Raw genomic sequence first — 13117 nt, 5'->3', positions numbered from 1 at the left:
TAGCTTCTCCACAGTTTGAATGAAATTTAGGAATATTTGAATGGCGTAAAATTCTAGAATGTGACACCATGCCTAAATTTTCTGGAACATCGAGAGCCAAAGAGCAGAAGGCTATTGATTCTCTCACATGGCCAACCTCTAACAGCTACTGGAGAAACAGATGGTATGAAAATAGACTGCTGAGCATCTGCAGCATCTAATGTTAAGTGAGGCTGCAGACAACCAAACTAAGGATAGACAGAAGAGATGCCTATGAAGGAAAACTACTCAAGGTTTCTTCCTGTTTGATATTTAACATTAAAACTACATGGACTCTCAACAGGCTATCTTGATATCATCTGCTCCTCCAGTTTCTTCCTAGGAAAGAGTCTGCCATCCCTCAGACAGCTATTTGTATAAGGATAGCCACCTAAGCAGATTCTACTCCAAATAAAATGTTACGAACAGTAATATAATATAATGTGTGCATAGAACTCTTTTTTTAGAGAAGGAAGCTATCTGAAGTACAAGAATTGTTATAAGCTCATGCTGTGGATGACATGATCATCAAGTCTGTGGTCTACTCAAGATTCTGTACAAAAAAGATCCATACAAAGACATTCAGAAATTCACTGCTCAAAATATACGGAATGAAACTGATGTGAAGAAGCAGGAAGTAAAGAGAAAAATTCATTTTTGATGACAAATATTTCTGGGTCTGAAAGCAAAACTGAGGCAGCTAAATATGCTGGGACTCCAAAATAATTTAGAGGCCCATGAAATTTCTTACCTACCCACTTAAATTCTTGAAAGTCTGCACCCACTTGAAGCTTTTTTGTCAAAACAAGGTAGCAAGCAGTCTGACGGCCTACAGCTGTGCAAGCCCAGCTGAGCCATCTACTGGAACCAAAACACACCTTAGCTCTCTGGGGACTTACAGATGAGGCATAGAAGCAGCCAAGTCCCTCGAGAGGCCTAATTCACCAAACACTGTTCTATGAGTCTACTAAATAGTAAGATACTACAAAAATAGTAAGATACTCAACAAAAACAGAACAGATATCACTTCCACAGAAAGCCATGAGAATAAAAGCAAATAGTGGCAAATGCTGTTTCTCACATTTAATGTAGCAGTACAGCAACTACAGCCCTGATCACTGAGGTGACAGACCTGCACCATACAACTTCTTTGGTCATAGGAGTTTCACATCTGTTTTTTCCAGCAGACTGTTCTAACCACTAAGCTACAAGTGAGGTTGAGAAAATATTCTTCAATCTTCCTGTTGAAGATAAGCCCCTATGAAGGTACATACAAATACATGAAAGCAAATTCACAAATCCCAGGGGAGCAACAGAAAAAGATCAGATGTACAAGCTGAAGAAAGATACCAGGGATTGAAACCTGGTGATTTCTCAGAACTGCTTATTCATTTTAGATTAAGAAGTCACTGCAAAAATGCAAAATTGATATTCCATACAGTTAGTGGTCACCAGAAGACTCCCCTAGACCAAGTGACCACAATATTTCAGGAAAGATCAGATGTTGCTCCACTATGACATACTGACTTGCATTTTTCTCCCATTCTTTCAGAATTTAAGTGTTTTGACTAGTGAGTGGGCCTGTGTCTCAAGAGTAGAGATTCTGCATACAAGTTGATTTTTCGAGTAGTTTGCTGCAACAGGAATACACACCTCAAAGCAAAGCAGATTCCTAAAGAAATAACACAAAAAAGAAACACTAAGCTATTTTGCAAGACTCATTCCTCATTTATTTCTCAATGAAATGCAAGAAAAGAGAAGGTTGGCATTGGGGAAAAAAAAATTAAAATGGTATCTCTTCCAGAGCACTGGAAGATCGATGCCAGGATTGTCTGCCTGCATCCTGCACACTTGGTACAAAAACAAAACCAACCTTTCCTACCCCCAAAACCTTCACTGCTTACTGAGGAGGTTATCTGTTAAAGAACCCAAGAAAATCACACAGATTTACGTGGTACCACAATCACAATTCCCCATTCCCTTTCCCCCAAACCTAACACCACACCCAAATAGACAAAAGCAATGGGATAATTCATTCCACGTTATTGCTTGAATTTCGATAGTGGATTGCAGCATTAACCCTGCAGAATGTGAGTCATTCTTCTGTCTTACAGGCATTGTAGGGAGTAACCTGCATGTCAGCTACTAAGAATCTAACTGCATCTGAGACTAACAGAGCAAATGCCTTCTTTAAGCAGCAAGATGGGGAGCCTGGATTTGATCAGAGACTGAGAAACACTCAGACCAGTTAGATTTTTCCTTTGTGAGGGTGGAGGGGTTGGAGGGGTATGAAAGGCATCTGATGAAATGCTCCAGAATAAATAGTTCAACATGATTATCTTCTGACCTCCAAATCATTTTCAAAAAAAGAAATTGTATTTCTGAAGTTAACCCCCCCAAAAAACTAAAACACAAAACACCACTGTGTGACTGGTCTTCAGCAGAATTATTACAGTAGAAGGAGGTCAAATTCTGAACCTGGATATAGACAACTACTACTAGGAAAACCCATTAATACATCAAGTCCTTATGGCAGTAGAAAGTAACCCACACACTGAAAACATACCTTCTTAAAAACAGGTATGTACAAGTAGCAGTATATCAATAAGGGCTGTTGTCACATAGTTCAAAAAAATACACACATTCAGGATTCTGTATCACTAAATACAGAGGTGGGTGAATAAAAACCAGATTTTTTTCCCCCCACTCTTTCATAAATTCTGGGGAAAATGGTATAAAACCCCAACATTTTGTATTCAGTGGTTTGTTCTAACAAAAATCAAGGAGTTTCTAAAATTTGTAAATGAAATTAAAAACATGGTAAGGAAAATTCAAAAGAAAACAAATTCTTGAAAGATTTAGTTTTATGCATTTCTAAATAGGTCTAATAAAGCTCATGGCTTTTTCAAAAGAGAAAAGCATTCCAATTATTTGCACATTTACAAAATGTTTCAAGTAACATTTTTACATCACTTAAAAAGATGTCACAGAAGTGCTGGAAACTGCAACCAGATCTAATCAGATTAAGCAGGTTGATCAGTCCTAGCTTATACTTCAAACAGTAAAATATATTAGAATTAAGAGGGCAAATAATTCAAACATTCTCCTACCCAAACTTGCTCATCAGTCAGCAAGCATGCATATCTCTGTGATCTCTGTGATCTCTGTGATCTCTGTGGCTATTTCTTGAAAGTGCCTTTTCTTGCAATTAAACAGAAGACCAGGACCAAAGCTCTTCTTCACAGCATTCAAGCACTTTAGTTCAGCATCCTTATCCAATTCATTGCTAGTTCAAATTAAACTGTAGTTGAGTTGAAACTCGCATGGGAATCTCAAACACTATTAATCTTTTAGTTAAGTTGGCTACCTGTTACCCCAAATAATAATGGGAAGTCCCCAAACCATTCTGTAAAGTAAGAGCTGTATTTTATTTTACCCCAGACCACTACTCTATGCTATTACATTCTAATATCTTGAAAATGCTTCAATGTCTGCCTCATTACCCCGACTTTTGCAGAAGATAATATTTTTCAAGTTGTTAAAGCACTATCTACAAGACAAAAGCGGTATTTCAAAACAAGCTAATCAACTCCAAAAATGCACACTGCTTTTTTTTTGTCCTTCACCTACTCTAGGGCTAATCAAGACAAGAATTAAAATATTGTCACCATCGCATTTTTAAAGAGTACAGCATCAAGTAATTGAATGAGTCCCATGACATTAATGTTGAGAAAGGATAACGTGCTCATAACACACCTTTAATTCTCTTGTCTAGACTAGGATTTAAGACAACAAAATGCATCCAACCCATTGACAAAGAAAGTGTTCGAGTTGCACTCATCATTGTAAACTGTACCTAAATTATAGTGTTTGCCTTAGTGCAGCAAAAACTGAATACTAGTCCTGTACTAGAAACCTCTGGAACACAAAACAAGAACAAAACAAAACAAACCCAAAACAAAAAAACAGAGCAGCAGAAAGTTAGTGAATAAGAGAACATACAGAAGCAGATAGCTATAGCTCTTGTTACCTTAACAATCATGTAAATCTTTGTACAAGTCACTACGTGTCAGGATAATTTAGCACTGCAGTCCCAATTGCTTCCCTATTCTCTCTCAAAACGTTATCACATACCACCCACACAATTTACACGGAGGAAAAAAAAAGTTTGAGCAACACTTGCAATATTTCAGAAATTAAATAACCAGTAACCCCAGGTTTATTCTTAGGTGCAAAAAATAAAAACCTGTCACTCAATTATTAATAAGAAAACTAGAAAAGGGATGGATTTAATGATTTTTTGGGGGGAGATCTACCCACTCAGATATTCCACATTTTCATCCAAAAACATTCAATAGCCAAAGAATGTCTGTTTTTGAAATTTCAGTCTAAAAAGTATCTCTGCTAACAGGAGTTTTAACTAAACATAACATTACCCAGAATGTTTTATATTTGACCAAACAACTAAATTTGCTTCTATCCACACACTATCCAACTGAATAATTATTTTGAAATAAAAGAGGAAAGTTACTCCCAACTGTGTTAGCTATAAAAACCAGTATTTAAAGAATTACTGTCCTCTAAGCAAAACAGAAATTCAGAAGCAAAACCAGAAATTCTAACAAGCAACGATTTTGTAAAATAAAATTTTCCAAATATTCATTGAAAAAATCTATGCCAAAACAACTTAATGAAGAGCAAGACAGAACACATTCAACTCCAAGCATTAATGCTATATTATTGAACTAAGCTATGAAAGCCATTAAAGTCACTGTTATATCTGGTCTTTAACACATTAAATAGCATTTTTACAACACAGGCACAATCAAGCAATACTGCACAACCAAAAACATATTTAAGAAGTCTTGCCACATACTGTTCTACTATTTGACAATTGCAACTATCCATATTTATTCACATAACTCTACAACAACATAAGCTACAGCAGCAATTAAGACCCAAAACCAGAATTTGATGCAAAATAATACAGGCATCATTTAAAAAAATAAAAAAAGCTACACTCTAAACTAGCACAATCTAAACTAAACACACATATAAAAAGGAGCTTGCCTACCTGGCTTTTTCAATAAAAGTCCAAAGAACACCTAAAAAGTAGGAGGGGATAAAAAGATTTATTTTCAGTGTCCACATATGGAAACTATCATGTCACTTTACCTTACAAAGAAAAATAAGTAAAACTTGGAAAGGAATACCTATACAATTATCTGGGGGGGTGGAGGGGTGGGGAACGTGCAAAAAAAACCCAGAGAAGACTCTGGCTACAAGCATTCTCTCCAATTTTCATGGTTTCCACTGAAAAGAAACCCAAAGTATTATGAATATTTCAGATTATCAAGAAAGTGAGAGTGGGAGAGTGTGTGGGGGGAAAGAGTCAAAAAATCTCTTCAAGTACGTAATTTAATTCAAATGCTACTACAGGAAAACATTAAAGGTTATATGTTCCAAAGATGCACAAGCACATTGAAATATCTAAGACTAAGCCAAGCATCTTTAAAATAACCTTCTATAGCTTAAAATTGCACACTGTCCGAGACATTTTTAGAGGATTGTCCATATATGAATTGTAGAATGTATGTAGAAACCTATAATTTTATCTGATAGAATCAGTTCATTAATTTAAATTTAAAACAAAAGTAGATTCACCAAAAAAAAAAAAAATCCAAACTCAATACAACACTTCTTTCTGTCTCTAGTTATTTTGAAAACACCAGAGCATAAATCTAAGTCACATTCTTTCTATTACAGACACTTTCTAGGGCACAGTCTATGTATCAGTTCCCCAATAAGACACAAGAGGTGGCCAGACAGCTGAAGGTTATACAGTCAATGAGGTATGACTGACTACTTGTGTTTACCACCTCTTTATGCGTGACTGATGCTTAAAATATTTGCATTTTGTTCTTATAAATTGATAAGGTTCTCACCTCAGAAACAGCCATTAATACGTGTCCCTTAACAAAAAAAAAAAAAAAAGAGAGACCTGTAGAGCTTTTCTATTATACTTAAATATTTTAACACCATGGCCAAAGTCTGCACCATGTCAGAATTTCATCCAGTTTCCTGCATTTTCTCAGAAATATGTCCAAGTGTTTGTTGAGATTTAAAATCTGTTACTCTGTTCTTCCATTGAAGTCCTAAATTTCATCTGATGGGTGCACAAGAGTGGCTGGCAGCTTGGCCAAGCATCCTATGGAGAATTGGGTCATGGTTATTACCTTTTTCATGTAAAGATGAGTACTGTACTCGAAACAATACACTACATCAAGATTATTGCAAGAAAAAGAACACTTGCTTTTAAAAAGACTTCAGGATTGAAGTCTGCCCTTATTTCTACCACTTCCACACAGCTACCACCTACGAAAGTCCCTAGACATTTGTCAAGCTTTACATACAGTACACTACTGAAGAAATAGAATTTTCTAAGTTTCACTTCTACTGAACATTTCAGTGTTTCTTCCTGGAAGGCTGGAGCCATGTTTGTGGTTGAATGTGTTATAGCAGTGCCTATGAAGAATTCTCTAATCAGTTCTCAAAATTAGAAAATATTTTCTTAAAATAAAGATGCAAAATACATAGAATTTCAGAAAATCAGAAAATTCAACCTTGTTTAAAGAGGACTTATGTTCTTTGAATAAAAACCATTCTTAGTTTTCATACTACTAAGAAAGCAATATTTTCAACTAGAATTTTAAGCAATTTGTAATTTCAAGTATAGTCTTCCAGACTTAATCCCCATTAAGTCACTAAATACATCAATTACCACTGACTGAAGATGATGATTTCACAATTAATAAATTTCAATATTTTGAAATGTTTTAAATTACCACACAGAATCCCTAGACTGGGAGGCAGACTGTCATCCTGATAATAAACTCCACCACCACAAAGAACATTCTTAACTCAAAGAAACTCAATGTTTCTGTGATATTTCATAGCAATATACTTAGATAATTTAGTCTGCATTTTCAGCCAATCTAAATAAATAAATTTTCTAGTCTTTGTCTTCTAGAGAAAAAGCAACAGATTAGTGAAAAGGGGTTTTTTTTCACTACTTGAAATAAAATAGTATTTTTGAGAAATGCTTTAAGTAGGCTCTGTTAGTCTCTAAAACATGAACATGACAGTCCTGTCTTTAAAGCACTGGTCAGACATCTAGAGAAACTACCGCAAGTGAAGAACTCTGAGTTAACTTTGAGTTCTTTCTATTTCTATGCTATAGTTTTCTTCTTAAATAGAAATAATAATACTTCTCTATTTCATGGGGTTCAACTTAAAAAAAAAAGTAAATGCCTGTAGGACAAGCTGAGTAATTACATTATTGAAGGCTACACAAGCAACTGGAATAGATACCCAGTGAGGTTTAAATTTAGCTTTATAATAGAAAAACATTGCAAAGTCATATTCAAATTCAGTATCTGGCAAATATCAGCAGATTCTCTTCAGAAAGCTTTCTAATCACACAAGAGACGAACAGAAAAATGTTAGAAGTTACCCAACTCCTTTTTCCACAAGCAAAAATAAAATTTACACTGCTTAATCTGCATACTCACTAGTTACTTCTGAACCTTGATATCTAACTAGGGTGTACCACTTCCAATCTGCTTCTTTTCACAGCTTCTGTTCTTCCTTCACTGCAGACCTTCACTGGCACAGGCCCACTCATCCAATTTAGCCTCGCTCTCACAAATAAAAGGTTTCTCCAGAAAACGGCTCATTCTGAAACTATAGGGAGTTCTGTCTGCAGCATAAACGAGACAGCTCTTTGCTGCCAAGCTTGTAAATCTAAGAAAGGTCCCAGAGCTGCAGCACCTACCAGTGTACAGGTAACACACATTGTGTATTACCTCACCAGGAGGAAATAAGGCAGTAGTTAAATACAGAAAGTAAGTAGGCTTCAAAGCTACCACATAAAAATATTACGCTTATGTACACTCCATCTTCCCAGTAGTACAAATCCTCAGCATATGGAAGAATCAGAAGAAACAACGCTTAATGGACATATTTGGCACAAGAAGGGTCCAGAACCTGGTATTAGGTGCCTGAAATGGGGTTGGAACAATGCATTTCAGATAAGCACCCAGTTGTACAGTGAATAAGACCTCCCAAACTGTTTGCTTAGCTATCATCATTAGGGATAACAGCATCAAAGAAGCATGGAGGCACTCCCAAGTTCCTAAATATGTACTTATATATATAAAGGTATATACTTATACACACATACACCTTTGGCCTCATTCTGCACAACCCACCGACCTACATTAGGACACAATCCCTCTGTCCTCCTGCCTTGTGATTACACTCCTTATCCAGCAACACAAGGTATCCACAGCTTCACTCACCTAGGGCACCACCAGCTTCCTGTCCCCCATATACTGACACTAACGCACAAGTTCCAGACAAGCAGGGCCAGTTGCAGGCACTGCAAGAACAGCTGATTGCAGAAGTGATTGCTTTGTACAGCACAAGCAACTGCCAAGCCACTCCTTGGGTAGGTACTGCTCTAAGACACAGCATCTGCAGGAAGAAGAGAGGCAGCTGTGATTTTGCACCACTGTGATTCTTCATCCAACAGCAGCAGCACTCTGCGCAGCAGGAAACTCTGTCCCAGAGTACAGTGTGCACTTCTGAAATCTTTCCCTCCTCCTCATCTTCTGTCTAGGCAGAGCTGCTGGGGGTGCACCTATCCACTCAGAACTGACACAGCTCCCTTACTGATGGTTAAAGCACTCAGACTCGCTCTTAGAAAGATCTAGACAAAAATGTTTTACTTACTTTGAAAAGAGGAATATTGTTTACATTTAAAACATTTCCCACGAAAGAATTTTAATTACCTGTTTAAAAGCTATGGAGGCATCCTCCACTCTTGATAAAGCTGTGCACCACGACTGAAAGGGATGCAAGGCCTACATACACTACACAAGGAAGCTCAGCTTTATAGTTTTGCCATTAGGAGCGTTCTCTGCAAGCTGGGAGACCTGGATTTCAGACCTGTTTCTAAGCCTATTTATGCACTAATATTAAACAGCCATTTAATGAGAACAGAAACTATAGTGGCAAGAGTGATCTCAATCTCTTCTAACCACTACGCTTCAGAGCTAAGTGAAGGTCCACTTGTTTCCCCTCTTTCATTCATAAACATGTCATTCATTCCTCTAAGGTCACTCAGCTTCATCAGGTAGAGAAAAGGACTCACTTAGCTTGGCTGGCCTGGTATGTGGTGGTTAGACAAGGGAAGTAGAAGACTCAAGCGTGCATCTCTTAACCTGAAGAGGGACTTTCACCTGGCTTTTCTACTTCTTGGGAGAGTAATTAAAATTACTCTCTAATTATGTATTAACACAGGGATTCTTTCATCCAAAAATAAAACAAAATAGCAAGGACAACATGTAAAATGCAGAAATCCCTACCAGTTAGAGACTTGGCCAATTGGTTTTCAAGTACAATGAAAGTTCAGAGATCTTTAGATCATGGGTTTGTATCAAGAATAGCATATAAGTTGTCATTTTCAGGTACATCTCATCGAAAATCCTCAAGTAAACAGGACTATAATTAGATGATTAGGACAATGGATTAAATGCATTTGTGCAACCGTAAATTACAATTTGGGAGTCCTTGTACAAATACATATTTTATCTGTAAATATGCATTTTTCAAGTTTAACTGGTAAAAAGTATGCAAGCTTAAGTCTATAGCACAGTAGGTCTTACATTGCCTGTGAACTTAACTTTCCAAACGTAACACCACAACCCACAAATATAAGGGAAGTTAACAAGTAAAAATCTGGTACCCTTGTTGAAACTACATCTTTTTAATACACCATACTCCTTTCAACTTTATGGTGAACTTGCCACTGGCTACCGCATGAGAGGAGCCCCGAAGAAAAGATACAAGGACTCCCTGAAACAACATCTCAGCCTTGGCCATATTGATCATCATAACTGGTCTACTCTGGCCTCAAATCGGGAGACCTGGAGACACACCATCTATAACGCTGCTGCTTCCTTTGAGAACACATGCAAGATCACTCTCGAGGAGAAAAGACAATGCAGAAAGAACAGTGTCTTGCAGAATATACCACCTAAGGAGTCCTTCTGCTGAGCCTTTTGCAATTGGACATGTCTATCTTGTATTGGCCTTATTAGCCACCAGCGTGCTTGTAACAAATGTGGATAGAGCCCTTCCCAAATCTTCATTCGTGAAGCCTAGCCATGACTCCTTTCAACTACAACTCAACTAAAATTATCTGGATTTGCTAAAACTTTCAGGATTTCAGGGGCTTTTAAATTATGTTGCATAAGTGAATTTAGGATTACAATGTTGCTCATATGTTTCACAAAGTAACTAACCAAAAACCTAAAGCTGAAGTGTTGAGTGAAAGAGCTGCAGAAGGAAAGAGCAGCATTTAGACCCACTCTCATCAGTGCTGAGTCAATGTAACTATGGAAGTAAAACTTGCTTTCTATTCTGCTTCACCTATCTACAGCTTGTCAGCTGGGGTCTGAATGTAGATGCTCCACTGCAAGGTACGATGCAAGCTGCAAAAGCTACACATATATATTCAGAGACTAAATGAATTTACATTGCTGACTCAATATAGGAAAACCAAAAGCATTTATTAATGAATAAAGTCTACCCTAATACTTAAATAAAAAATGTTCTTCTGTAAGGTATGTGCAGTGTAAGGACAGCAATGATATTGAAAATAGATTTTTCAAAATGAATTCAAAATAACTCCATTACATCGGTCTTTAGAAATCTCCTAACTGAAAAAGTTTGGACATATATTAAGAAATACCCACTATGAAAAAGTTGCGAGTCTTTAAAAATAGCAGTGCTTTGCTTCCTCCCTCCCCTTTCCCCTACTCACTCTCCTCCCCAATTTCAAAATACATCTTCCCCAGGCCTTGGTCTGGAATGGCAGTTTCTGTGAACAGACCATACCCGACCATACAATTAGCCATTATTATCATCATCATCATCCCCTTTTATGCTCTACTCTACATTAAGATGCAAATCCAACGGCTGTGGTCCAACTAAGTTATTTACAAGGGCTTCCCTTTCAGATGTCCAAGCCAAAGCTACAACCAGTTCTGCGATATAATTACAGCCTCTCTCCACGGGCAATAACAGATCTCTGTCTGCGACGATCTGGCCAGCGGCATTTTCTCATCTATGCTATGGTTCAAACGGTTGCTATGATTTCAAATGGTGCATTTACCCTTATTTTAGCGCAATCGGCTGCATTTCAGCCGCTGACATCTGACTGATTGATGCACATCTAAACAACGCAGCGATCAGAAAAACAAACTGGCAGTAGGCACCAGTGTTTCACCACCGTGGGTTTGCTCCTAATAGAGCGGCTGGCAACGAGACCGTGGGAAATTTAAGGGAAACACCAGCATACATGAGGCCTAAAGCTCACAGCCGGCACTTCCACCGAGAAAGAGGCTGGCGCCCTGCACTTTTAAGAGTGGGAAGTTCATGGAAATACCTATGCAGGTATGCGAACAGGCAGATCTCTTGTCTGCCGCACGAAAGCATCCAGGTACACATCGGCCACGGCACGTCCCCCAAGAAAGCGCACTCGAGGGCTGACCCGATACAACATTCGGGGAACTGCTTTTCCGCCCCCCCAGTTCCAGCCCCTGCCCAGCTTCTCCGCCGCATTTCACAGGGGAGCACTCCGAACTCCCCGCACACGCGAACGGGGGGAGGGCAAACGGCGGAAGCCGCCGGAGCCCCGGCCCCTGCTCCCGCTCTGCCGCCCCCGGGCCGGCGCCCGCCCACGGGGAGCCTGGGGCTGCGGGCGCGGCACCGGAGGGGGCGGCGGGATGGGGGCTCGTCCTGCCGCCCGGGGGAAGGCAGGAGGGAGGCGGGCAAAGGAAGGGAGCCGCGGGGCAAGCACCTGAGCGGGCGTGGGCAGCCCTCAGGCCGGAGATCCGGGCACCGGGGCGGGGGAGGAGGGGACGGAGGGGGGGGCGGGCGGCCAGCAGGCCCCGGCGGGGCGGGCCGGGCCGCAGGTGGGCGTCGGGCGCGGCCGCCGGAGGAGCGGCCGCCGGGCAAGTCACCTCTTGACGCGGATGATCTGGTCGCGCATGGGTCGGATGTCCTGGAAGCTCTGCTGGTTGACCAGGCTGTAGACGAGGATGAAGCCCTGCCCGTTCTTGATGTAGAGGTCCCGCATGGAAGCGAACTGCTCGGTGCCCGCCGTGTCCAGGATCTCCAGGACGGAGGGGGAGGCGTCCACCTCGATCTCCTTGCGGTAGAAGTCCTCGATGGTGGGGTCGTACTTCTCGATGAAGGTGCCGGTCACGAACTGCACCGTGAGCGCCGACTTCCCCACCCCGCCCGAGCCCAGCACCACCACCTTGTACTCGCGCATCCTCCTGTCAGCGCGGACCGCCCGCCCGACTCGCACCTGCCGACGGCCCCTCCTCACCCCCCCGCCATCGGCCGCCCCGCCCTGTGCCCGCCGCCGCCGCAGCCGCCTCCGCTCCGCTCCCGCCCGGCGGATGCTCCCGGCCGCCGCGGCGGCTCCTGGGCGGCGCTGCCGGCGGCGGGGCCGCGTTCACGGGCTGCGGCGCGGCCGGGGTGGGGCGGCGGCCCCGCCTCCTCCTTCCCGTGTCGCCACGGCAACAGCCAACGGGGCGGGACGGGGGGAAGAAAGAGCGGGGAGGAGGAGGAGGAGGCGGGCGGGCACTGCCTCGTCACGTGGCGCGTGGGCCCCGAGCTCCCCCCGGGCGCGGCGGTCGCACGTGATGCCGGTGGTGCTGGTGCTGTCTGTGTCCTGTCCCTTCCCCTCCCGTCCCGTCCCTCGTCCGGCACTGTCGCCCTGGAGACACGGCGACCGGCGACCCGCCCCTCGTGCTCGGCCCGGCTCCGCCGCCGCGCGGGCCTCTCCAACCGGGAAGGGCCAACCGGCGGTCACGCGCGGGGGCGGGACGAGCCAATGGCAGCGCGGGCTGGCGCTCCCACGGTTCCGCTTCCCTGTGTGCTGGGCGAGGGAGGCGGCTGCGGCGCGGTAAGTTCGTGCAGTTCTCGACCTGGCGGCTGTCCGGACGTGCCCGCGGCCACCGTG

General features: G+C 41.9%; 1 protein-coding gene across 3 annotated transcripts in view; it reads right to left on the bottom strand.

Moving 5' to 3' along the window:
- The window catches only part of RAP2A (RAP2A, member of RAS oncogene family), a 33484-nt gene extending 20684 nt beyond the window's left edge, over positions 1-12800 (bottom strand). Inside the window, exons 1-3 of one of the 3 annotated variants that reach the window (XR_010428415.1) lie at positions 12108-12800; positions 8379-8553; positions 5093-5123 (exon numbers count right to left, since the gene is read on the bottom strand). Coding sequence is in view for 2 of the 3 variants with exons in the window: in XM_064646032.1 (XP_064502102.1) it covers positions 8418-8553; positions 12108-12421 (450 nt within the window). In the remaining variant the exon portion in view is untranslated. The remainder of the gene's footprint in view (positions 1-5092; positions 5124-8378; positions 8554-12107) is intronic. The other 2 variants (XM_064646032.1, XM_064646031.1) reach the window with 2 other exon arrangements.
- Positions 12801-13117: the final 317 nt, after the last annotated feature.

The sequence above is a fragment of the Pseudopipra pipra genome, chromosome 2 (genome assembly GCF_036250125.1).
Source record: "Pseudopipra pipra isolate bDixPip1 chromosome 2, bDixPip1.hap1, whole genome shotgun sequence".
NCBI classification, from domain to species: Eukaryota; Metazoa; Chordata; class Aves; order Passeriformes; family Pipridae; genus Pseudopipra; species Pseudopipra pipra.
Note: the sequence above shows the minus strand (reverse complement) of the source record. Positions and strands in the feature narration are given on the sequence as shown.